The following is a 24,152-nucleotide window of genomic DNA, read 5'->3' as shown; positions in this document are numbered from 1 at the left end:
AGAAATGATTTCCACTACTAATTAATTGCCGTTGAGCTCAAAGGTCCTATTAATAAACGGTTAATGAATGTGTATTTATGAAGACGATTTGTGAGACTGGTAAACTTATGATACGTACGATGGTCTTTCGTTCTACACGGTGCATTTCAAGGTCCTGTACCCATCCGTCGGTAAACTGTACCTGGGCTTGTTGCAGTGACCGGAAGTTACTAAACTTCATGAGTGTATGCACTCACTCCAAGAACCGTATAATTATAAATATGCATATAAATATGCTAAGATGAGATAGCTGACTTCATCTAACTAGCAAATGTTGTCCAGGCTACGTTGGTGATACAGTTTTTTTTAATGTGTATGATATTTTTGTCATGCGATTTTAAAGCCGGTCCAACAACCGCATCCAAGAATAACATGCAGCGTATCTCAGAACTGTCGGTGAAAATTATTCTTGGAGCTAAGTTTAATTGAGCTGCATTTTAAAGAGGTGCAATTTCACAATTTGTGTATATTTTCTAAGTTCACTATTTTGTATGTGTTGAGAAAAACACAGATTTTAAAATTACATGGTCTAATATTTACATTTAGCATATAACTGCAACATTATTTTTTCGTTTGTTTTTTTTAACGACTCGAAAGGACTTGAAATTCAAAGTTTCAGACTTGTGACTTGACTCGGACTTTTACACCAGTGACTTGAGACTCGACTCTGACTTGCCTGACATTACTTGAGACTTGACTTGAGACTTGAGGATAAAGACTTGAGACTTACTTGAGACTTGCAAAACAATGACTTGGTCCCACCTCTGCGAGATACATGAGGACCTATGATACGGTGATACTTTTGGTAAACAACCATTTGACTAACATGTGTGTCTCACCTGCTCTTGTTCCCTCTCTGTTCTGTCCTCATTCTCCTCTCTCTCCCTCTTTGTGCTGACAATCATCAAATATACAGTTGAAACCAGATATTTACAAACTCTTCAGATCAAAACAGAAACACTTTTTTAATTGTAACATCAAATCAGACTAAATGTTTATTTTTTTAGATTGATGAATATAAAAAACATATTTGTTAACTTTAAGAGTAAAGAGAGAAACTATCTGTATTTCTTAATTGCAAATGGCACCAAATTGTATTCAAACTTGAGCCACACTTATGGAGCTCCACAGTTCTTTTTCTGGTGTTTTGGTTGACATCTCTTAATTTTCCCATTTCAAAGAAACAGGCTCTGTGTTTTGCCTTATATGCATCCACAGCTGTGCCACCAATTTACTCACATGGACTCTACTAACCTATCAGAAGCTTCTTCAGCTCAGAATGGAATCGTCTGGAGTTTCTTATTAATTAACAATAAACTTAGTGTATATGTGCTCCTAAATTTGATGAAAGTGATAAAAAATAAACAGCTCTGTCTCTCTTTATTCTGACATTTAAATAATTCAAAAGATATTTCAATATTTATTTATCCAAAAACAAAACAAGTTTACTCTAAATTGATGTTGTACAGTAAAAAAATGTTCCTGTGTTTTCCATAAAGTGTATGTAAATATCTGGTTTGAACTGTGGATATACTGCTGTGTATTGAAGGTCCTCTTGTTTTGCATAGAAATATACTGAACAACATACAAAGCATAATATATAAAATACTACCAGTTTTTTCTTTGAAAGAAGCCCCTTATCTCCATTCTTGTGTATCAGTGCATTACTGAAACTGATTTATTTAGCCGTGGAGGGTAACAACTGAAAATATGAAATAAACACACATGTAAGCTAAGACTCTCTAAAGAAACAGCTTTGTTGTTGTTCAGCTTTTCATTTCGCCATTTGTTGATTCACTTGAAGAGCAAGTAACGTAATATTGGTCAAGTGATCAGTTTGATTTCGTGATGCACCGTCATATTTACATTATTTGTACGGTACGAATGATTTGCTTTGGTACCTGGTCAAACTTAAGCTCTCCTTAGTATGGCTGGCTCCGTTTCTCCAACAGCGCACTCACAGGCAGCAGCTGTCCCGCCCTCTCGCTCAGTCGCTTAGTGCCTGAGCTCGGATCATACCAATATCAGGGGGGATTCACGCACAGTCGTAAATTCCCACAGTGTGCACTATGTGCTTCGAATATTGTGTGTACTTTTTGTTTTATACAGTTGTCAGCCAGGCATCTAACTATGAAAAAATTACACTCCAAAAGACCCCGGGCTTCTGACAAAACAACCCGGGCTTAAGCCCAGTAAGCCACCCCCACGCTCCGCCCCTGGTTTGACCTCATGTAAGCTTTATGTTTATCTCTGAATTCAGCACATGTTCTGTATATTCTTCTTATACGCTCTTTGTGCTTTTCTCTGAACATAGGATTTTTTTTATACGTCTTTATGGCACGCTCTTTTTTTCTCTCTCTAATTTTAGCACTTTCTCTATAAATTATTCTCATTCATTCCTTCTGTTTTTCCTTGAATCCATCTCTATAGGACCTTCTCATTTGCTCCTTCTGTTTTTCCTTAAAATCATTGCTTTCTCTATAGATCTTTCTCAAATGTTCTCTCTGTTTCTCTCTATATGTAGCATTTAGTTCATATAGATTTTTTTTTACACTCTTTTCTTCTGTGATCGGGATCATTAGACTTTCCAATGGGATTTTTTTTGGAAGCTTTCATCAAAAGTGTACATCTGCCTTTCTTTCTTTTTCTGATTTTCCTTTCTTTGTGGTAGTTTCTGTTCGGCCAATAATCTTCTCCTCATTTTTCTCCTTTCCTGTTTATTACATTTTAGAAGTTTATGTAAGAGTTCCTCTGTTGTCTTGGTTGAACAGGAGGCAGTGTTTGAATCCTTCTGAGGAACAGAATTTGATGTTACCTGAGTTTCACTCACAGAAGATGCAGAGGTTTGATGGAGCAGAGATGCAGCAGCTGTCTCATTTAAATCCGTGCTGAATGACGTGACTTCAGTGGTTAAAGTTTCCGTCACAGTTTTCCATGTCTGCTCAGTGGATGTCTGGGAGTTTAATTCATGAACAGGTTCATTTAAAGCTGGTGCTAGAACATTTGTAGCGGATTTCCTGTATTCGGAGGTTTGATTAGCATCTCTTTGGTCAGCAGCGTTTTCACTGTGAAACTCAATAGACTGTAGCTCATAAGTGCAGGCTGGCGCAATGCTAAAAATTTGGTATAAGCATTTGAGCCTGTCAATCATGTTGTTAAGACGTGTGAATTTCAACATAACTGCAGTTCCACCATTACACATAGCGACAATGGCATTTCTGTTGACTTACGTGGGTGAGGGTCAAAATATGCGTATTCACCTGAAGTCAGCCTGCATACTGCGATGACTGTTCCTCCCATGACTAGCAAAGCATAGCAAACATCTGAAGTCAAACACTGTAGTAATAATAATAATAATAATAATAATGGATTGGATTTATATAGCGCTTTTCAAGGCACCCAAAGGCACCTTATATGTATTTATACACAAATGTAAACAAAACTCAACCTCGAAACAGGAAAAGCTAATAACTCTTCAAGTTTCTATTAAATTGGAGAAATTTAAAATTATACAAATGTTAAAGAGTTCTTATAAATATGTAATTGATTTAAAAGGCTGACTTAAATACAAACTAAATATTAAAGTTATTTGAAGTTCTCCCTTAAAAACACATCAGTTTTATCGCAGCTTTTTCAAAACCTGTATATTATTACTTCTTATATTTTTTTAACCAGACTGGTTAAAGATTAAATGTAATTTTTCAGATGCTACTTTTGCTGCTTTGAGGCTGAATCAGTCTCACAAACCATCAGCTATCATCTGAGGACTTATTCTATGTGGGCAACAGGTGATGTTTTGGTGCTTCTGATGTATTCACCTGTTGCCTACTGGTGGTGGTCAGAGGGCCTGGTGGCGCCAGTGTCCGGCAGCCTCACCTCTGTCAGTGCGTCTCAGGGTGGCTGTGGCTACAATATAGCTTGCCATCACCAGTGTGTGAATGTGTGTGTGAATGGGTGGATGACTGGACATGTAAAGCGCTTTGGGGTCCTTAGGGACTAGTAAAGCGCTATACAAATACAGGCCATTTACCATATTCAGTTAAATTTTATTTATATAATGACATCAGCAGTTTCCTCAAGGTGCTTTATAATGTAACAGAAAAAACCCCAACAGTCAGACGACCACCTAAGAGGGAAGGAAAAACTCCCTTTTAACAGGAAGAAGCCTCCAGCAGAACCAGGCTCAGGGAGGGACAGCCAACTGCTGTGATGCATTGGGAGTAAAGGGAAGAAAACGTAGTTTGCAAACATCCTAATAAAACATATCTGGGCTGCATCTTTGCTCCAAACAGACTTCTTCTGACTTATATAAAGCTCCAGTTTGAATTCAAGGGGTTTAAAAAAGCTTTGCACTAAACTGTTTAAGAATTAAAGCTCTTTTAATTCACTTTCCCACATTTTCAGAATCTGACTGAAGTATTTTTATGGCCGGATGAAACCTGCTCGCTTTATGGCCAACTTGGACCCTACAAGAGTGTAAAGACAGCACCTGTAGGTTCACTGGTGATTCTAAATTGGCTCGAAGTGTGAATAGTTCTCTCTTAATGTGTAAACCCTACACTGGGTGTATCCCACCTAACACCCTTTGACAGCTGGGATAGGCTCCATTCCATTGTTGTTCCATTGTTCTGCTTCCAACACATCAGCTTTAAGAACTGTCCATTCACTTGCTATTTAATTGATCTCAGCCCTTATTATGTGCCACCGTGTAACAGGATAAGGTTCTTCATCTGTTAGTCACTTAATCACTTTTATTTAATCATTGTACAGCATGATCCCGCTTTACAAAGTAAGTGCATAGGACAAAGTATACAGCAGGACAATATTATAGTAAAAAAAATATTGGGAAACAACCATAATGCAAATAAATGTAAAACAAAATGTTTCAATATAAGAATTAAGAAGAATTATACAACATCAACATTAAAAAACATCACAGTCGCTCATTTTAATGGTGTGGCAAATGATATGTGTCTTACCACTTGCATGTGAGACCTAATCTTGTATACACGTTTAGTGGTCCAGCTTCAAAAAAGGCACCAATAAGAAGCTCATTGCTTCTGTTCTTTCTCTACTCATGCAGAAGTCTGATTTTGTAAACAAAGTAGATAAATATGTACATTTAGATAAAAATATAAATACAACTCAAATTTTTACAGTGTCATAAGAGAAAGCATGGTTTAAAATATTTAAAAAAAACAGACTCTTAAGGTGCTTCATAATGTTCAGCTGGTGGCTTTGAGTTCTCTGAGTGCATTCACTTTAAAGCAGAGCACTGTAGGGTGCAACAGAGCATCGCACTCCGATTTTTGACTGTCACATTAAAGTCAGCGAAATTTATAAGGATTTTAAAAACACAAATGAAATATGAAACTGTAACAAATTCTGAAAACTGTTATAACATTTTCATTAGGTCATGCACACACACTCATATTCTGTGCCATTACTGTGATAAAAAGAGTTATAAGTCACATTCAGAGTCAGGGATGCCTGTACTTGCACTTGCCTTGTTAGAGATACGAACACTAGTAGAGATACTTGTCTGTATCTCTAACCCTGCAGTATGAAAAAGTGCCTTAGAAAATATAAAGCGATGACGACATCAGCGGATGGCATGCTAGTAACAATCAGAGTCTGGCCTGCTCCTCGTGCAATCTGTGAGTCATTGTAGAAATGTTGCTTCAGCACTGAGAAAGCGGTGACGGCAGCCTCCTACTGAGAGCAATAAGAGCTGCTAAGAGATGGCACCACGCAGACATCAGACCTTTGGTGGAGGAACTGGCCTCAGAGCCTGGAGGACAAAAGAGAGATGGATATGTCCAAAAATGTTAAAGTGACACTGTGCTAATTTTTATGTTTATTTTTATCTTCAGATGACTGTGTGTAATATAAAATGAATCACTTACAGCACTGAGAACAGAATTAGTAAAATGGTCATTAACTTTATGAAATGGTTTAGCATCTTTTAACTCACTTTTTTTTTTGGGAAAGCTAGCCAACAAAGGAGACAACCAACCAATTATATGTGCTTTTTTTGTTATCCAATCAAATTAAAGAGTTGCTGGTTAATCTATGGGGAAGGTTTTTTTTCCAGCTGAAATAGTAAAGAAAACGGGTTAAAGGCTGGTGAGCTCTGGTACCTGCCGTGCAGCTGTGTAGTTTGAAATGGGTGGTGTGGGTTTGTTCCCTGGTGGAGCTGGTGCAGTTCTGTGGATCTGAATGACTGGTTTGGGTTTGGTCCCAGCTGCAGGTGGTGGAGGTGGAGGTCCTTCACGCTTTGGTCTGCCAGCCTACAAATTTCAGGTATCATTAGAAACGTGTCGGAACAGTTTTTAGATCAAATTCCAGCTCCATTCAGAACATCACCTGTTGGCCTGATGCAGGGTAACTGGGTGGAGGCTGTTTGCTGTGGTAAGCCGGGTTCTGCACGGCTATCTGCTTCCTCTGATTTGTTGCACTGCAAACACAGATTGAATCAACAGGTGATGACCCTCATGGAGGCGAGTTTGCAGAAACAGAGGCATACAATGGCCTCCAGTAGTGTCATGATTACTCACGTTGGCAGGATGGGACTTTGTTGCTTTTTCCAGATGATTCCTGCGATGGCAGCAATGATGCCTAGGACTAGTAGTGTAACCGTGACTGCAATGACAATAGTTTTTCCTACAGAGACAGAAGAAAAACCGGTTTGCTTGGGTTGTAGTTGTGCAACATGACACAGTAAATTGAACTTAATCTGTAGACTGAAGTAGATGACTCTTACCAGTACCACTAAAAGCTGTGTCCACTGAGTCACAGTTAGGAAGCGTCCACCCAGGCTCGCACTGGCACTCACTTTTGTGGTTGCACACCTGGAAAGCACAAAGAACATGTTGCCATTATTAGATTTTAAGTAGAATTTAAGTAATATAAAACACTCAGCCCCAGTATAACTGGTGCCATGTAGTTAACTAGATTTACCCAGTATATAGTTATAGTGTATATTATATTATCGCTTTAGCTTCTGACAAATTGACTCTAGTTAGTTTTATTTCATTTTGCATAGACTATAAGTAAAATATGAATAAGATGCTAGGCTAAATTATATTATTATGATTAACTAAGAGTTGTTGCTTGCTTGAGCCATTTTATAAAATAAAGTTAAATTAAAAATATTTAGAGGTTTTCAAGTTTTTCTCATTACATTCACATTTCAAAAAGTGAAAAAAGAATTTGTTATATGGTTTTTTTAAAATATTTTTTTCTTTTTAAATTGGACACTTATTTAGTGCATATTTGCAATCACACTGCAGTTGTAAATGTTTACACGTGGTTCTAAAAAAGCCTACACGAGTAAGTTTGGGCATGTCTTGTATATCTCACATCAGCATTTCAGGGATGCCTTAGAAGGGTGTCTTTGTCTTTACAGGGCCTAAACCTTTTAAAACAACTGGAGCTGCATAGCCACCATTGGTGTGGTTATCACATCCACTTCAAATATTTAGGTTATGTTTCACAATTTTTTATTTATTTTATCATTATTTTATGGTGTTATTGTATTGTAGTTTGCTACAGATGAAACTGATTTTTTGGCAGAGGGGGGAAATCCTGTAAAATCCTGGGTTTAAAATTTGCAAAATACACAGAATATTAACAAAATTCCAAAATGATGCATTTTTTCCCCTTATTTCTACGAAGTCGTTACCTCTGGGACTGAACAATAAAGTCAGCAGTGATAAATCCCAAAAGCTGCAGCTGAATGGCTGATTGAAGCTGGCTATCAAATGTGAGTAGACCACAGTGCTAAACTGACCAATTTAACAGTATTAAAATGTGTGCATATAGCCTTGAAAACAAAGTTAACCTCAGAATCTGTCTGCTAGGCCAAACTTCCATTAGTTTGAGTCAGTGAGTGAGACCTCTCATGGATCCAGGTCATTTACCAAAATGCTAGTATTAGCTTACAACTTTACTTTTGGCTCCAAAATGCAAACATGCCATGACCAGTATGACCCCATTAAGATTGAAGTTATAAAATGTTAAGTCCAAAAGTCAATGCAGGCTATGACAGTGACTCCATCCACCTTTCACACCTAAGCTACATTTTAAACATGGATATGGTAGATTAGCTGCCCCCGGCTAACAAAGGATTTAGTTAAACTTTGCAGCGAGAAATCACACAAAAACTACTTTTAACCCTTTGATTTTGTAAAGTTGATCTTAAATTTCACTCTCAGTGGCATTAAAGTCTTTAAAAGCTTTAGAACCCTGTTCACAACTATGAGGGTACGCAGCTTCTCCTCTTGATAACCTTTTGAAAACAGATGAACTAATAATGAAAATACCAGAATGTACAGTCCAGCACAAAACTGTTATAAATCAGTTCCACCTCAGTGGATCAGTTTTTGGTGTTGTACTCACAGCATGGCCTGGGCATTTTGCTGAACAGTTGGTGTTTCTGTATGCCGTCTGCAGATCCACACACTGATTCTGGCTGCACACCTTGGAAAAGACAAGTCAGACATATATTTAACTTTATTTTGTTCTACACTGTAGATGCAGTAAGCAAAAAGTGGATTCAGGAAGCCTGCTACCTTTCCATCTCCACATTTAGTCCCCGTTTCCACCAGGCCTTGGTCACCGGTGTTGTCTGAGAAGAACGCTGCCTTGCATGTGCCGATGGCGACCATCCGGCCATAGTTTGGGTTGTCATTACCGCCTTCACAGAAGAGCTTTCCACAAAGAACATCTCTGCAAAAGAAAGACAGTGTTTGTTTCTGATCATGTTTGGTTAATATGAAGAACGAAGAATCAAAATAAGGGTCGGCTGCAGAGCAACTGTTGCCCTGTACGTTCTACTGGGACTCACTCTTGCTGACAGGGGATGAACTGATTATTTGAGGGGCGTTTGCAGAAGCCATAGTAGACTCCTCTGGTGTTGTAGTTATAGCATCCTTGTTTGGCCTCCTTAGCACCTGATAGCAGCAGAAGATTGCATAAAAACCTAACTCTCCATATGACTTTCACATACATCCATATGCGTATTGACAGGATACTCACCTGATCCATACATCTTGACACACTGCTTAGGTCTCTGTGGACACTGACCGTTGTAGCAGTACCCTTGGCCTCCATCACATGGGAGCCCATTCACAGCAAACACATCCTCCGGACAGGTCGTGCTCTTCCCATCACAGTACTCTGCCAGATCACAGTCATCCTGCTTTGAACGGCACTGTCTGGAGGTAGGCAAGATCTGTGCCGAGCATATACCATCAACGTGTAAGTTATCTGAAACATTGTTTTTCTTAAAGTGTTATATGATTAAAAATTCCAGCGCTATGTCAAACACTCTGACTGCGTGAGCACTGTAAACAAAATATCAAAATGCAATACTGTGGTGTTGGTTCAAGCATTTGCAAGATTCTCTAATTACTTGAGGACTGTAGCTGAGCAAACAACTGGATCACTACAGCCAGAGGAGGGACTTCCAGGGATGAAAATAAGTGACACCAGTTACACTGATCTGTCTTCTTACTGACTCACCTTACAGTTCTCACAGCACTCGCCTTCAGCACACTGTGAACCCTCTTTCAGGGTGCAGGTGGTGGCGTTGCAGCAGGGATTGGTGCACTCCTACGGGGACAAGATATATTAGAACTCATCAGGCTGCTGTTGGGTCTTACTGCTGGGATGCATTATTAAACATCTGTTTGCTCTGCTCCCGTGAGGAATCTTTATCACTAGGTTTGATGGTTTATTGACACATAGAAAAGAACCTGATGAATGATTTCCACTGTGGGTGTCTGCTGGCCTCATGATCACAAATCACGATGTTCAAACTACTAAGAGCAATGTCGAGTGTCACCAATATAGTGTATAATCACTGTTCTCAGTTTCTACTTTCTACTTCCTTATTTCTTGATTTTCAGGAACTTTTGTGGTATAAGACCATTATTGAGTCTGAAGTACAAACATGTAAGAAAGTGTTGTAAACAAAATACCACAAACTTATAATTTAAAATCTGTTTTTTCAATATAACCACAGTTTTGGAAAACAAAAACCCAAACTTCTGTGCGACACAGCTGCCATATTTAATGGATTTCATCTCAAAGTACCACCTAACAAAAGAAAGACTTTGGTAATCAAAAAAAAATGTAAGACACAACGAGCTGTTTTTGCTTATTGCAGCACCCCTGTGGTTGAAAGAGCCAACATCATCCGCATTTGCACATCCTGGTGTTTTGAAACCAGCTGGGGCGAGTGAGGACTCGATGTGCTTGTGAAGTCACGTGCCCGTTTGGGCTTTTCAATCAGTTAATATCCAGTGAGCACATCTGGGGTTGCGCTCCATAAAAGAAACAAAGTTTGCAAAAAGGATACCATGTTTTGTTCAGTATGACGTGGAATGAGTGACTGAGTCCGTAAACTCATCAAGAAGTGTTCAAAGAAGTCAGGGCTGTTCTCCTATGGACTCAACAGGGCCAGTAAAAGAATGCGGCTTTGACTCCACACAACACCTAAAACTATGTTTACCATTCATACTGTCTATGGTCCCCACGTGAGTTAATCTCCGTTGCATTGGTAGTCTATGGGGATGTTAAAATGCATACTCTGTCACTCTCCCCAACAAACTGCTTTTACAATCCTTTCCATATCAGGCATCACCATCGTCTGTATGGGAAGCATAAACAGCATACAGATGTCTTAATCAGCCAACATTCCACCCTGGGAGTGCTGCTTGAGTCTCCACATGTTGGTTTCTGTTATCACTGGCCTCTGCAATATTGTTTCTTCCCTGGGCCATCTTTAATTTCCCAGCTTCCAGTGTTTCTTTTATGCACAAGAATTCAGGAATACTGAAAGGTAAAGTCCAATTTAATTTGCTTCTTGCTGCCGTTCCCAGGATGAGATTTGAGGATAAAAAGAAAAACATATCTTAGATTCCAGAAGCAAAATAGGAAACAAACAGGAGAGACATTTTCTCTAAGTGCAGAAGTGGATCAGTAAACTCATCACACTCATACAATCATCAACACATTTTTGTTGGTTTTGCAGTTTTCAGCAGGGTCATGCGTAAAACTGGGTGAAAGCTGCGACCTGACGAATAACCTGTTTTTAGTTTCAGAGACATGAGGCATACTTCCCAGAGTCTGACCTGCTTAGGCCAGAATCTGCCCCTCCCCCAGTCATGTTGGTTACCAAGATGCTCAAGTACTGTGGAAGTACTGAGCTCTACAAATAATTAAAGTGATCTCAATGCATTAATGTACCATTGCCTGTTTTCGCTCTCTTCTGTCCTTTGACAGCTCTCAGCTTTGTCGCAGGATCTATGCTTGGTCTTCTGGCCTACAGCAGCCTTGAGCCTACAGGCTCTGCTTCTCTCTCTTTACCCCAGTCCACACTCATGCCTTATCTCCCTTGAGCCTTATCACAGTTTCAGTGTTTAGTCTGCTTCGCACTTTCTCTTCACTATCTGGAACCATCTTACAATTTTCTCACTCACCATGCTGCTTTGATGATGGTAGTTTGTGCTGTTGCACTAATTAGCATCATAGCTTGGATTCCGTTCTGCTGTGATGGGCCATCAGAGTCGAATCTATAAACACCACTGAATACTGTTTTGTACATCAATAAATCACGTTCAGTTCCTTCTAATGATCTTTCCTTGTTGAATTCCAGCAGAGGTGAAAACAGGTCTAAACATCACTCTGACTGGAATGTTTGTCTCACTGAAAACCACAAGCTGTTCAGCTGTTACACATCGCAAGCAAACAAAAAACTGTTCTCAGACACACTGGAAAAAGTGTTTGCATAACACGGAAGTTCACTTAAAACAATCATTTCTGTTCAGCTACACTATCACTGTCATTCTATAGATATAGTCTTAACACTACATAAAAGTGTTAAGACAACACATAAGCACATACTCCAAGTAATACTGCAAAAAAGAAAAAAATCAGCAGTTCTTCAGCTTCTGGTAGAAGTCAGTTGAATACTGGGCCTTGAAAAAATAAATATCTGTCTGAATGCACAGGCTCAGGCCCATTCGAAGAAGGTACATATCTGGTGTGCATCTGAAAGTTTTTTTTGTCTCAGAGCAAGCACCTCATTAAAGAGTCAAGATCAGACAAAGGAAACATGGAGCTGAATTCCATTCTGAGAAATCAATAGCTGTAAGGCAGAAGCCATTTCAGACCTGAGCATGCACAGACACAGATCAGAATTATGGCATAATAGTAATAAATACATTTGTACTGCTACACTGTTTATCAACTAGTCTCTGTAAGTGAGAGGCCAGCAAGACATAAAGAAATAGAAGTTTGTAAAGCTACAATAGGCCTAGGCTGCTGAGGGCTTTCCTCCTGTTAAAAAGGGGTTTTCGCTCCCACTGTTGCCAAATGTTTGCTCATAGGCAGTTATTTGATTGTTGGGGTTTTCGCTGTGTTGTTATAAGACCTCTATCTTACAAAATCCCTTCAGACAGTTGTTGTTGTGATTTGCTTTTAAATGAATAAAACTCACCAGATTCACCAGATGCGATCATCAACTTGCTACACAATAAAACTTTTAAGCAGCTGATGTGATTACTTACCTGCACCGAACCACAGTCGCACTGCTCTCCTTCCTCTCTGAAGCCGTTTCCACAGACCGCGGAAGCCACGACACTCTTGTAGTCTGGTTTGTCCAGCAGACAGCTGGGGCTGCGGCTTGTTAGGTACTTTTCATAGTTGCTGCTGCTGCAGCTACTGAAGCTTCGAGGAGTTTTCCAGCTGAAGAGGAACAAACACATTATTAGTATTATTATCTTTTTTTGTGTTATCTTGATCAGTGTCTGACACTAGGAAGACATGGCTGCACAAAAGCGGTATGGTGGTACATATACAGCACGTACGCACCAAACATGCTCACACACGTTCTTCAGTCTTATAGCCATGTGAGATTAAGAGCTGCACCAGCTGACCTCCTTTTTGGTCCAATACACACAGTTATTATGTTGTTGTACCAAATGAAACATGTTATGATGATCAAAACATTTAGTGAGGTTTGTAAGGCTCGTATTGTTAATTTACGGTCACTTGTTATAGCCTGAATTTATTTGCTAACAGAAAGAATCTGCATTCAACTTGAAGGATGTCTCAAGTCAGCTTTTCTTACCTGAGGGCTGCTGCCATGATGCAGCTATCGTCAGAACATAAACAACCACTGGAGTCATCGTGGTTCATGCCCAGGTTGTGGCCCATCTCATGAGACAGTGTTGCTCCCACTGCTATGGCTGCATCACTGTGATCCTAAGAAAAAAATGAAGCACAAGAAAGCAGCAAAAATTTACTAACAGCAAGAGAGAGCAACACAATAATGTCACATGTTTGTCTCAGTTTTAACATTTTCTCAGTCTATTCAGTCGGGACTTTCAGACTGCATGGATCTATTGACAGAGTTAGTGTAGTGGTCTACAAGTGCAGTGCAAAAAGGAGGAAAATGTTTTAAAGGATTTTGTGAAAAATTCATGATTAGTCAAAGAATGAGTTTTCCACGTTGCACTTATGGAGATGTGTGCATCTCAAATGTGCAAAGAAGACTTTGTAGACCGAGTCTAGTTCTAGATCATAATTTAACTTAGTTTTTCTCTTTTAGCAGGAAGTGGTCACTACATGTTAGTGATAAAGTGATGGAACTGTCATTTATTTTCTCTGGTATTTGGTCATTAATCAAAGTATCAGATAAACAATTAAGTTGATTTTTGAGGGGCAAAGGAATGACTGAACTAAATGGATTTAGGAACATGTTTCCAAAATTCACATTTACCACAACATGAAGCAAGGGCAGAAGTTATGAAGTCAGTGAGATACATCATCTGGGAAGCATGAACACCTCACCTGTACTACGCCGACAGAGTGACCAGAACAGAGAGTCCCGATGAAAGCAAGACCCACAGTTGGTCCTTCAAAGTCGATACCACTGAAAGAGAAGATCAGAAAGTCTTAAATTCATATACAGGATTCATATCATCCATCTACTCACTAATCTAGCTACTACTAGATTAGATTAGATTAGATTAGATTAGATTAGATTAGATTAGCTACTGTGAATTTTCCTGAATGTTGAGGTGTGAACATTCAAGCACATTCTTATTTAAGATTCAATAATGGATCTGCTTGTGGTTGTATCTTGTGTATAAAACACAAGTTACACAAGCGTTATGTGGAAGCTTAAAACCTCTTAAGCTGATGTGTCAGGCCGGTTTAACCTGGGAGAAAAAAATATGGATACTCACAACTCAGATTTCTGAAATTAGTTTTCTCTTTCCTGCTCGGTTACTGTTGAAAGTAGGAGACATTTTGCTCCACGTGATTTGAGTCTGACTGATTCTACTTATACAATTTATCCATACCTTATAAGATGTGCATTGTCATGTTTTATCCTCGTCACCAGCTCAGAGTTTCTCCACTTCATGAAAGCATCCAGGTTTGCTCCTGCTGGGGGGGTCACAGAGATCAGGTCACCATTCGTCCATATCTCCAACCCCACCAGAGCAATAAAGGTCCTCAGAGGTTTGTAGACCTGAAGAAGACAACATTGGGGATGCAACATTATACTCCAACTGCTAGCAGCTACTGCAGAACAGTATGTAGTACAGTGCGTCTGTATTGGTATGGAATCTGTATAGAAATAGCAAAAAAACAGACTCACCATGTTGACAAAGTTGACAATCTCAAATATTCTCTGTCTCATCTTCTTTTGATCCCTGTTCATCTTCACATACTGAAACACCACAAGACAAATTTCTCATCCTGCTTCTCACCAGTTTATCTTATAAAAATCAAATTTTGCAAACCAAGGGGAAAAAATTAAAAAGTTAGAAAAGAAGATTAATTTTACCGCGCGGTTATCAGCAACAAGGACGAGCTCAACGTATTTCTGCTGCTGTACAATAGAAATACCCTGAAGAAAAAGAACAACACAAATGAAGACTTTTGGGCATGTCTACTTAAACTCTGTCACATTTAACTTAGATAGTTTGAAGACCTAAAAGGTTTCAGAGGTCATGACTTGGAGGAACTCTGGTGAAGAGGACAAAACTAATTGTGTTACCCCTGATCTAGAGCGGCTGCGGCTTGTTGGAGGTTCATAGTCGTCACTCCAGCTGGTGTTAGTGACCCCACACACGGCAGGCGTGAAGTTCTTTTCATTAAAAGTCATCACTGCATGATCCCCCTCATCGTTACTGGATAGTGGCTCAATCAGGTACCTTTGAGCAGATGTTCTGAAGTAACCCCTAAACCAAATCATGCTGGTTAGTTCATTCATTTTTCAGATGTTGCTTTGAGGCTGACTCAACTCAGGAACCTATCCACTGTCATCTAAAGACTTAATTGGGCCAAACTTCCTCTTGTGTTGTTTTCACTTCAAGATTGTTATTATTGCAGTGTGATTTTAGTGGCTTTTAGCACTTTTGTTTTTGTTTTCCTGAACTTTAACATGCTGACATCATGTTAATCATTATACATGTTAATGTTAATGTAATGTTTTGGTTTAATTAAAGTTAGAGTCACTGTGAGGTGAGGTTTGGTTGAGGGTTAGGATAAGGTTAACATCTAAATAGTAATGAGAGTATTTTCACAACTTGTTTCTGGTGAACCAAGGTGGCCTGAAATCTATTCATCTCATATGAAGGCTTAATACAACAAAGGAATGAAACTGTGAGGTTATTTGAATTATTATGACAGACAGCATGAGTGGGTATCGCTTTGGAAATATGTCATGACAGTTTAAATAAAGAAAAGATTAAGACGGTGGCTCACCTGAGTCCATCACAGGTACTGATGCTAACAGATGACTCACTGTCGTTCACAATCCTCCCATGATAGAAGCAGTGATCCTGGCAAGGACATGAAAATGGTGACTGTGTTATTAAATGACAACATGTAACTTTCTTTTCATCTGCTTATGTCTCCAGCGTTCACTAACAGCCTTAAAAGCCTTTGAAGCGTTTTAAATCTAGTAAAATGTGCAATTTTACAGCTGTAAGTTTGAGGTAAGTTTGTCTACAAACGCAAACACTTACAATGTCATTCGGTACTGTGGTGACTCGAGTCCCATCTTCTTGGTAGTAAGACTCAGTGTAATCTTTGGTAAGTAATTCACTGAATACAGGAAGATAAAGAATAACATAACATTATTTGATGTGAAGAGTGAGTCTAATTCCAGTTTATTCAAAAAAAATTTGCTTATTTTGAAACAGGATATTTTACATTACTTGTATATCCATTTGTCCACTTATTTTCTCACACTGCACAGACACACAGGTTTAGGGAAGTAAAAACTTACTTATTTCTTTCAAGTTGCATTTCTATGTCTTGTCCACCCACAGTCATTGCATACGTAAGAGTGTCTGGTCTGTGGTACTGTGGGCAAAAAAACAGGAAATTTTGCTTTGAGTCATTCATTTTTATTTTTTCATTTTCCATAATCAGGAGAAAAACAGCAGCTGATTTGATTGTCATCACAGGATTTAAAATAGAAAAGAAAAGAAACCTCTGTGTGTCTTTTTCTGATTGTGTGAAGTCTGACCGGTCGAACCACCTCATAGTGCTTTCCCTCCTCAAATTCAGGACCATGGCTTCCTGTGGAAGTGAATCACATATGTGTGATTAGAAAAAGGATATTAATTTTGGATGCTAGTGTCAACAGGGTCTATTTTGTAATTAGTCGAATGCTTAACTCATTGCTTTCAATATTTGAGCTACCTAATCTCGTCTGTTTACATCCTGCTTTTCTATAAGTTTTATGTATCTATTTATTTTGAACCAAACCAATAAAACAACAACAAAAAAACTAACCTGACTACATAATTTGATATCCCATTCCAAATGTCATTTATGTTGCAAACATGTGATCATCGTGACTTTAAACATTTGATTAAAGTTACATTCTCAAGTTTTTAAGTGCATTCCTGGTAACAAAGCCTTTTGTAAACAGAAAGTTTATAGCCTTATATCAAGTTAGTCACATGAATGCTTTCGCAATCATGTCCCCTGGAGAAAGAGGTGAACCACTTTTATTGCCTGTCCCATTTGGTTCTTTAGCCGTCAGAATTGTTGTCTGAAGACCAACAAGGATACCCAATGGATTTACTTTGCCAAATGGATCATCACGGCCTTGCCGTATTGGTCCATTTGATCAACCTTTGTTGTTATTATTTATTTTATTTTCAGTTGTTACAGACGGGACAGACATGACTGAGGGATAGGAAAGGGAGAAAGAAAGATGAAGGAAAAGAAAAACAGAAGGGGAGAGGGACAGTGAGAAAGGGCACTTAAAAAAAGAAAGAAGAGAAAAAAATGTCCTGGATCACCTGTTGAGAGAAAAAGAAGAGAAAACAAGAAAAAAAAAAGGGCAACATACTAAACACAACACCATCGCGTTAATCTAGCTAAGTGTAAACAGCAGTAAATACTAAATATTGAATGTTGTTGTGCAGCAAACAGAACCGACAGCGCACAATGTGCTTGGAAATAGCAGCCAATAAAGGTGTAGTTTATGTCTATGAACAGTGAACACCCGTGTGCACACCTGTGTGGATCAGCGCGCTTGTATTCAAAAGGTTTCCCCATGTAATGGTCTGCTAGAGGATGTAGAGAGCCATAGCCCCGTCCCCCAGGGCATGAAGCAGGCATGGAGGAGATCCAGGCTCCAGACATCCAGAGGCCCCAGAGTGCGAGAGCCCAAGGAGGACCACCAGAGGGGCATCCGTGCCACCTTCCTGGGAAGAGCTGAGGAGAGCCCCAGGTGAGGGGTCACCCAGTAGCCACGGAGCAGAAGCCAGAGGGGCTGCAGTGGTGTGTCTGCCGGCTCTGCCGGCAGCCAGCTGTGCCAGAGCCGCAGGCCCAGAGGCTGGAGGCCCGAGGGCCCCCTTTGCCCCGGAAGAGGCCTGACCGAGCAACAGGCACCAGGCCCTGCCAAGTAGGCACCGGGAGTGAGCTGGTACATACCTGAGCGCCCAGCCCCGGACACCAAGAACCACCAACGCACCGACCCCTGAGGGCATCAGTTACCGGCAGGGAGTGTGGTGAGGGGAGATAGGCCTTTGGAGGGCCTGGGATTCCAGGCCCATCCAGACCGGGGCCTACGGCAGCAGGACCGCCCAGCCCCACAGGACCCGGGGCAGCCCACCCGACCCCACCGCAGAGGAAACTGTACCCACCCTAACATTCAATCATCTCCCAGACTGTACAAGACAGTAGACACCCAGGTTAAGTTTATTCTCCACCTCTCCTGTGACTCTCCCCCACCTGCAGAGTGGACTCCTACAAGGATGGAACAAACTTCCTGTCAGTTGAAGAGCCCCCTAGTTAGGCTGATGCACCAGAGGCCCCCTGCGCCAGGGCTGAGCCCCCGTGCACCCATCCACCCACAACCTCGGCAACACACCAAGGAGGACCGAAGCCCCCAAGGCCCAGCCAGAGCCCTAGCACAGAGGCGAAGCACCCCAGAACCCCAAGCCCCCACGCCTGCCCCGGATCCACTTAGGGGCAGCCAGGCTACCAGGCCAGTAACCTACGTCCGCCAGCACAGACCCTCCTCCAGCCCTGCTGCACGCAGCCACAAGGAGAACAACCTCTAAGAGCGACCAGAGCCACTAACAAGGTTATGACCACAACCCCTGGGTTAAGCCCTCCAGGGATAACGTCCCTAGGGATTCTCCAGACGCCCTAAGCCCGTCCCACCTCCACATCAACCACAATGGCGAAGGCGGGACCAAACCACGACCCCCCATCCCCTCTAGGTGATGAAGCCGATCAAAGTAGCCCAGAGGGATTGATCTAATGTGGTGGCAGAGGCTGTCTCGAGACTAATGTGATCTATTAGATGGTTTCTATATTGGCTTGAATTAAGATTATTTTTATTTTTCCAGTTCATGAGGACCGTTTTCTTGTCGATGCATAGGGCAGTAAAAACCATGTGGACTGTATTAGTTTCTGTAGTGACATCATCCAATTTGCCCAACAAGCACACTAAAGGGGAGGTTGGAATTTTTCATTTCAGACACTTTGATAAGTCTTCACATATCCTGCGCCAAAACTTCTGCACTGGTGGACAGAACCAAAGAGCGTGGATGTAATTGTCTGGTGCATTGCCTTGACAGTGTGAGCAGTTGTTGGAAGATGTAAACCCCATCTAGAACATCCGATGACCTGTATAGTGCACTCTATGTAGTGTTTTGTGTTGTAAGATTAATCATATTATTGTTTTGTAATATGTCAGGGTTGTTCCAGATAGGTGTACGTCTGCATGGGATTAATGAAGACTCTGTTATTTTTAGAAACTCCCACCATGCTGTCAGAGAAGAGCTGATGTTAATACTTTTAAAGCATTCATGTCTTTTGATGTTTGAGCTGATAAATGGTAGGTCTGAAATTTCTGAATTTAATACCTAAATATTTAATATTTCCAGATTGTAGTGGGGCAGGAGAAGAATTATGGAAGGAGCAGTTAATGGGAAGAACTGTAGATTTTGACCAGTTAATTGAATAATCTGAAACTCTTGAAAACCAGTTTATTAGAGTAATTACCTCAGAAAGGTTGGTTTGTGAGTTTTGGAGAAAAAGTAACACATTATCCGCATAGAGACTGCTTTTATGTTCTACTTTCTTACATTTTATGCCCTTAATTGTTGTAGCCTAATTGCTGCTGCTAATGGTTAGATAAAAAGAGCAAACAGTGAAGGGGAGAGTGGGCATCCCTGTCTGGTGCCCCTCAGGAGAGAGAAGCTGGAGGATGTCTGGTCATTTGTTCTGACACAAGCTGTTGGGGAATTATATAACAATCTTAGCCAGTTTATGAAAGAGTTTCCAAAACCAAATTTGTGTAAATTTGCAAATAAAAATTTCCAGTTAGCTCTGTCAAACGCTTTTTCTGCATCTAGAGATAATATTGTGGTTTCTGTCATGGTCGGCTGTGTGGCAGGCAGGATGAGGACCCAATCGCAAAACTCACGGACTCAAGGGATGAACTCAAAAGGCAGCTTTATTGCTGACAAGATGACAGGAAAATACAAAACTTAAACTGGGCACAATAAACTAATACTTGGAGAGAGACACAGGGAAATCCACGCAGCATGAGGGAGACTACGACACAGAACTGAGGGAGACGCAGACATAAATACACAGAGGGTTAACGAGGGAAGTGGGAGCACACGGGGAACACAGCTGACACAGATAATCATAACGAGACAGGGCAGGAGTGAACACAACATGACGCATACTGACGAGAGACTGTCAAAGTAAAACAGGAAGTACAGAGGTTCAGACAGGAGGAGAGAGCACGGGGAGAACACAGACATAACAGGCTGGGGAAAACATGGAATAAAACACGAAAGGGGACAAGGGCTCATGAATACATAGAGGGGCACACAGGGGGTGAGAGTCACAAAGGGAAAGCACACAGGGAACCACATAACAGGGCAACTCAGGAAACAGAACCTAAACAGGGAACTGAATACAAAAATACAAGAGAACTAAGAATACTGGGCCAACACGGCCCAGGACCATGACAGTTTCAGTGTTTTTACTGTATGAGTAGTCTATTAAATTAAGTAATCTACGAGTGTTTGTTGATGAGTGCCTACCTTTTATGAAACCAGTTTGGTCAGGATGAATTAAGAGGGGGGTTATTTTCTCTAATCTTTTTGAGAGGGCTTTGCAGATTATTTTTATGTCTACATTTATAAGGGATATTGGACGATAGCTTGAGGGAAATAAAGGGTCTTTGCCTGGTTTTAGCAGGAGACTAATGTTGGCAGAATTCATATTTTTTTAAGCTCACGGGTATAGTTTCTTATTGTCCACATAGAAATATTGACATACTACCTAACCTGCATTAATGGGTGGTGCAGAGGTTGCTCTTTGATTCCCCCCCCAGGCTACCAAGAGGTCGTTTTAGGGTTTTACTACCATCTTTGCGTTATCCTGACACAAAAAAGAATTGACATCAGCTGATTTTTTTTTTGCCCTAACTCACAAATCCATGCAGTATTTAGAATGTTCCACATCACATTCACAAGGCGGGGATTTTTACTCAATTATTACTGGTATTGACGTAAAACAAAGTGAAAATCAGGTGTGATTTACAGAGCCTGCAGAAGTAGCGTGATTAAATAAAAGGGCAACTTCTCAAATTATAATCACATTTGTAAAAAAAACCTCTACCTGCCACCGGTAGAGGTTTGAATAAACAGAAGGTAGGACAAAACCAGGTTTTAGTTATTAAGTTGATTTCAACTTAAGCTAGAAAATATTTTTAGTTCCTTTTTATGGGAATTATTTCTGCATTCCAGATTTTCTCATAAAATCATCATTCTCAGTGTAGCATTTTTCTTGACTAAGACTCCCACCCAGTAGCCAGTTCTGTAAATTTCTGACCATTCTGTACCATAACTTGCTCCAGGAACCAGATGCAGTATATTTAATTAAATAATTAACCATTATTTTCATCTTTTTTTCTTTTGCTTAATTCTCTTCTCACTTTGTGGAGAAACATTTACAAAATTAAAGTCCTTTGCTTCACCAAGAACATTTGTGACTCAAGATTGTATTTCCCAGTCTGCAAAACCTGCCTGGAATAAATGATTAAGTGACTCTGAGTCACGGTTACCTGATAACCTGGTACATAGTAGCACCTGAGGGGGTGTTGGCTTTGTTGTTTTCCATAACTTAACTCTGAGGGAGCGTCACAACACTAGCAGTGTGTTTACAGTAATTCTTTCTCTTTCTGTTATTTGACTGTAATGAGTGTGCACAAAACGTGTTTTCAACAGGCGTGAGACACAGCCACTGTGTTTTAATGTTCCCTTTATAATCACATGTCTAGTAAACAAATGCAAAAGGCTGAGAGGCAAATTCATCTGAGCACGAAACATGAAACAGACCAGAGTTAAAGCATAGTGTCTTTAATTCCGGACAAAATACATCGTCCTTGGCTAGGAGATTTAGAGGACTACTTGAGGAAAAGAAACCTGCCACCGGTAGAGGTTTGAATAAACAGAAGGTAGGACAAAACTAGGTTTTAGTTATTAAGTAGCCAGTGTGCTGGTGGATGTAAAAGTATCCAGTGACTTACCGGAGAGCTCGAGAGAGGCATATAGGATGAGGACCCACAATAGGAGGTTTCGTGTCATTGTCCAAGTGCAAACTGAGTGTGACAGAGCAGACCAGCATTGTAATGACAATTTATAAACTAGGAGTTCCTGTTCTGTTAACCACGCCTACCTCTTACAAACATTCACTTCTACAAACTGGCTCAAACACGCCACTGCTTGTGTTGTGACATGTAGAACATGCTCCATGCTCTTACTTAATTATTAAGTGGCAAATTTTCACGTCCTATAAACCTTAAGCTTTATCAGTTCTCATTTAGACATGTACATGGAATGAGGTTGTAAACCTCCCACCTTTTTTATGAATGATACTTAAAATACCTCACCTTAAAAGCCATAAATAAGCAGTATGACTCACTGTGTGTTGTGGTTTAAGCTTTGCTGTTTCCGTTGTCGCACTTGTCACACACATGTAGAAACATCATAAAGTTTCACAGTTTTTTCCAAATATAGATATTGTCTTGTAAGCTCTACAAGAAAAATGTTCGCGCCCCCCTCCCGCGCGCGCGCACACGCATGCACACGCACAAACACATCCTCCAACCACACACACCCATATTTTGCTCCATTGCGGTTTATTTCACACCTCGAACATTTAGTAAACAATTAAGCAAATACAAGTAATCTGCAATAAATTACAGGTAATAAGAAAATAAACTACTAACTCTTTTACGCTACGTCCACACCTACGTGGGTATTTTTGAAAACCCAGCTGTTTCGTCCACACGTAAACGGCATTTCGAATCACCGAAAACTGAGATTTTTTAAAACTCCTTTTTTGCGTTTACCTGTGGACAAGGAATACAGAGTTCCTCAGGACCCAACGTGAAAGGTATGTGCCTTTTTTCACGTCATGCTGTGCGCCACGTTATTGTTTACATGAGAGGAATTGCAAAATGGCAGATAGTCAGATTAAAAGTATTTTGTCTCTATCTTCAGGTTTTACAGGCTTACACATGCAGTTACTGTCCCTCCATTTAGAAAGGCAGAGGCATCACTGTGTGATTATTTTATGTGTAGTTGTTTTTTCCCCCCCTGTGTAATAATATTCAACATTGCTATCAATACATTTTTTTAAAAATGCCTCTCTGTGCAAAATGGGTTTAAAAACATAAACAACTGTGGGATACTGTTTGTCCGTGATTTGAACCGAGGGAACAAATCGTGGCAGGATCAGCCTGATGTTATTTGTATCCCACTGTAACTTTACTGTATAAAGAGCTAACATCTCCAAAATGTCAGGAGTAGTTAGTCATTACAACAAGTGTTTGTGAACTAAAAATCAAGAATGTGGGATACTGTTTGTCCGTGATTTGAAGAGCCCAGTGCTGCTCCCGACACAGGGAAAACCAATTCTGCAGGGGAGACCTACTTGTGCAGGTGAAGGGAAGATATGCTTCACCATATTTTCTAGTCTTTGGCTTAGAATGAAGTTGGTTTGGAAACATATTCAGCGATGCTTCATCTCCTGCTTTGCATTTCTGTGGCTGCCCAGTGCTAGCAGTGTCCAAGCGTTTTGTCCCCTCCCACCCTCCCTTTCATACCGCGCCCCCTGCAATTTTATATAAATAAAATATACGAAGGGGATAAATAGAATAAATAGGAATAAAAAATAAAAATACAAGTGAATTGCACATTTCAAGTATTGTCTATTGCACTGTTGACTATTTACAAAAGTATTGCACAAAAGGTATTGCACAGTGAGGTGAAGAGGCACTACAGCTTAGTTGTTCCCCCCTCCTTTGTCCTCCTGTTTCCCCTCCCTCTCCCCTCCAGAGAGGAGTTAAACAGTTTGATGGCGTGTGGGACAAAGGAGTTTTTAAGTCTGTTAGTTCTTGTCTTGGGGAGAAGCAACCTGTCACTGAACAGACTCTTCTGGTTGTTAATGGCTGTGTGCAGAGGATGCCCAGCATTGTCCATAATGTCCAGCAGTTTCTTTAATGTCCTTTTCTCTGCCACTGTCACCAGAGTGTC

The 24,152-nt window shown here is 40.3% G+C and overlaps 1 protein-coding gene across 2 annotated transcripts; it reads right to left on the bottom strand.

Moving 5' to 3' along the window:
- Positions 1-4,772: 4,772 nt before the first annotated feature.
- LOC309719079 (zinc metalloproteinase-disintegrin-like jararhagin) lies at positions 4,773-22,565 on the bottom strand. 2 transcript variants are annotated; one of them, XM_082554929.1, is made up of 23 exons: positions 22,537-22,565; positions 22,142-22,213; positions 16,559-16,647; positions 16,352-16,428; positions 16,089-16,167; positions 15,826-15,902; positions 15,116-15,299; positions 14,903-14,965; positions 14,714-14,785; positions 14,415-14,584; positions 13,900-13,981; positions 13,178-13,311; positions 12,615-12,792; positions 9,565-9,654; positions 9,079-9,274; positions 8,888-8,993; positions 8,613-8,769; positions 8,440-8,520; positions 6,803-6,890; positions 6,597-6,702; positions 6,406-6,496; positions 6,180-6,329; positions 4,773-5,830 (listed from the first exon to the last, which is right to left on the bottom strand). In XM_082554929.1, the coding sequence occupies exons 2-23, from the start codon at positions 22,197-22,199 to the stop codon at positions 5,798-5,800; spliced, it is 2,361 nt and encodes a 786-aa protein (XP_082411055.1). In that variant the 5' UTR covers positions 22,200-22,213; positions 22,537-22,565; the 3' UTR covers positions 4,773-5,797. The 2 variants fall into 2 exon arrangements, with proteins under 2 accessions (XP_082411055.1, XP_082411056.1); XM_082554930.1 differs by lacking the exon at positions 22,537-22,565 and adding an exon at positions 22,505-22,529.
- Positions 22,566-24,152: the final 1,587 nt, after the last annotated feature.

Source organism: Aulonocara stuartgranti, assembly GCF_965226115.1.
Source record: "Aulonocara stuartgranti genome assembly, chromosome: 12".
NCBI classification, from domain to species: Eukaryota; Metazoa; Chordata; class Actinopteri; order Cichliformes; family Cichlidae; genus Aulonocara; species Aulonocara stuartgranti.
This window is presented reverse-complemented; position numbering and strand designations above follow the sequence as displayed.

Coding starts and splice junctions, on each gene's coding strand:
- LOC309719079 (XM_082554929.1), bottom strand. CDS start 22,199: ATGACACGAAACCTCCTATTGTGGGTCCTCATCCTATATGCCTCTCTC. Junction 8,994..9,078: donor TGTCAAGATGTATGGATCAG/GTGAGTATCCTG, acceptor TGCTGCTATCAG/GTGCTAAGGAGGCCAAACAA. Junction 8,521..8,612: donor CTAAATGTGGAGATGGAAAG/GTAGCAGGCTTC, acceptor GTCTTTTCCAAG/GTGTGCAGCCAGAATCAGTG.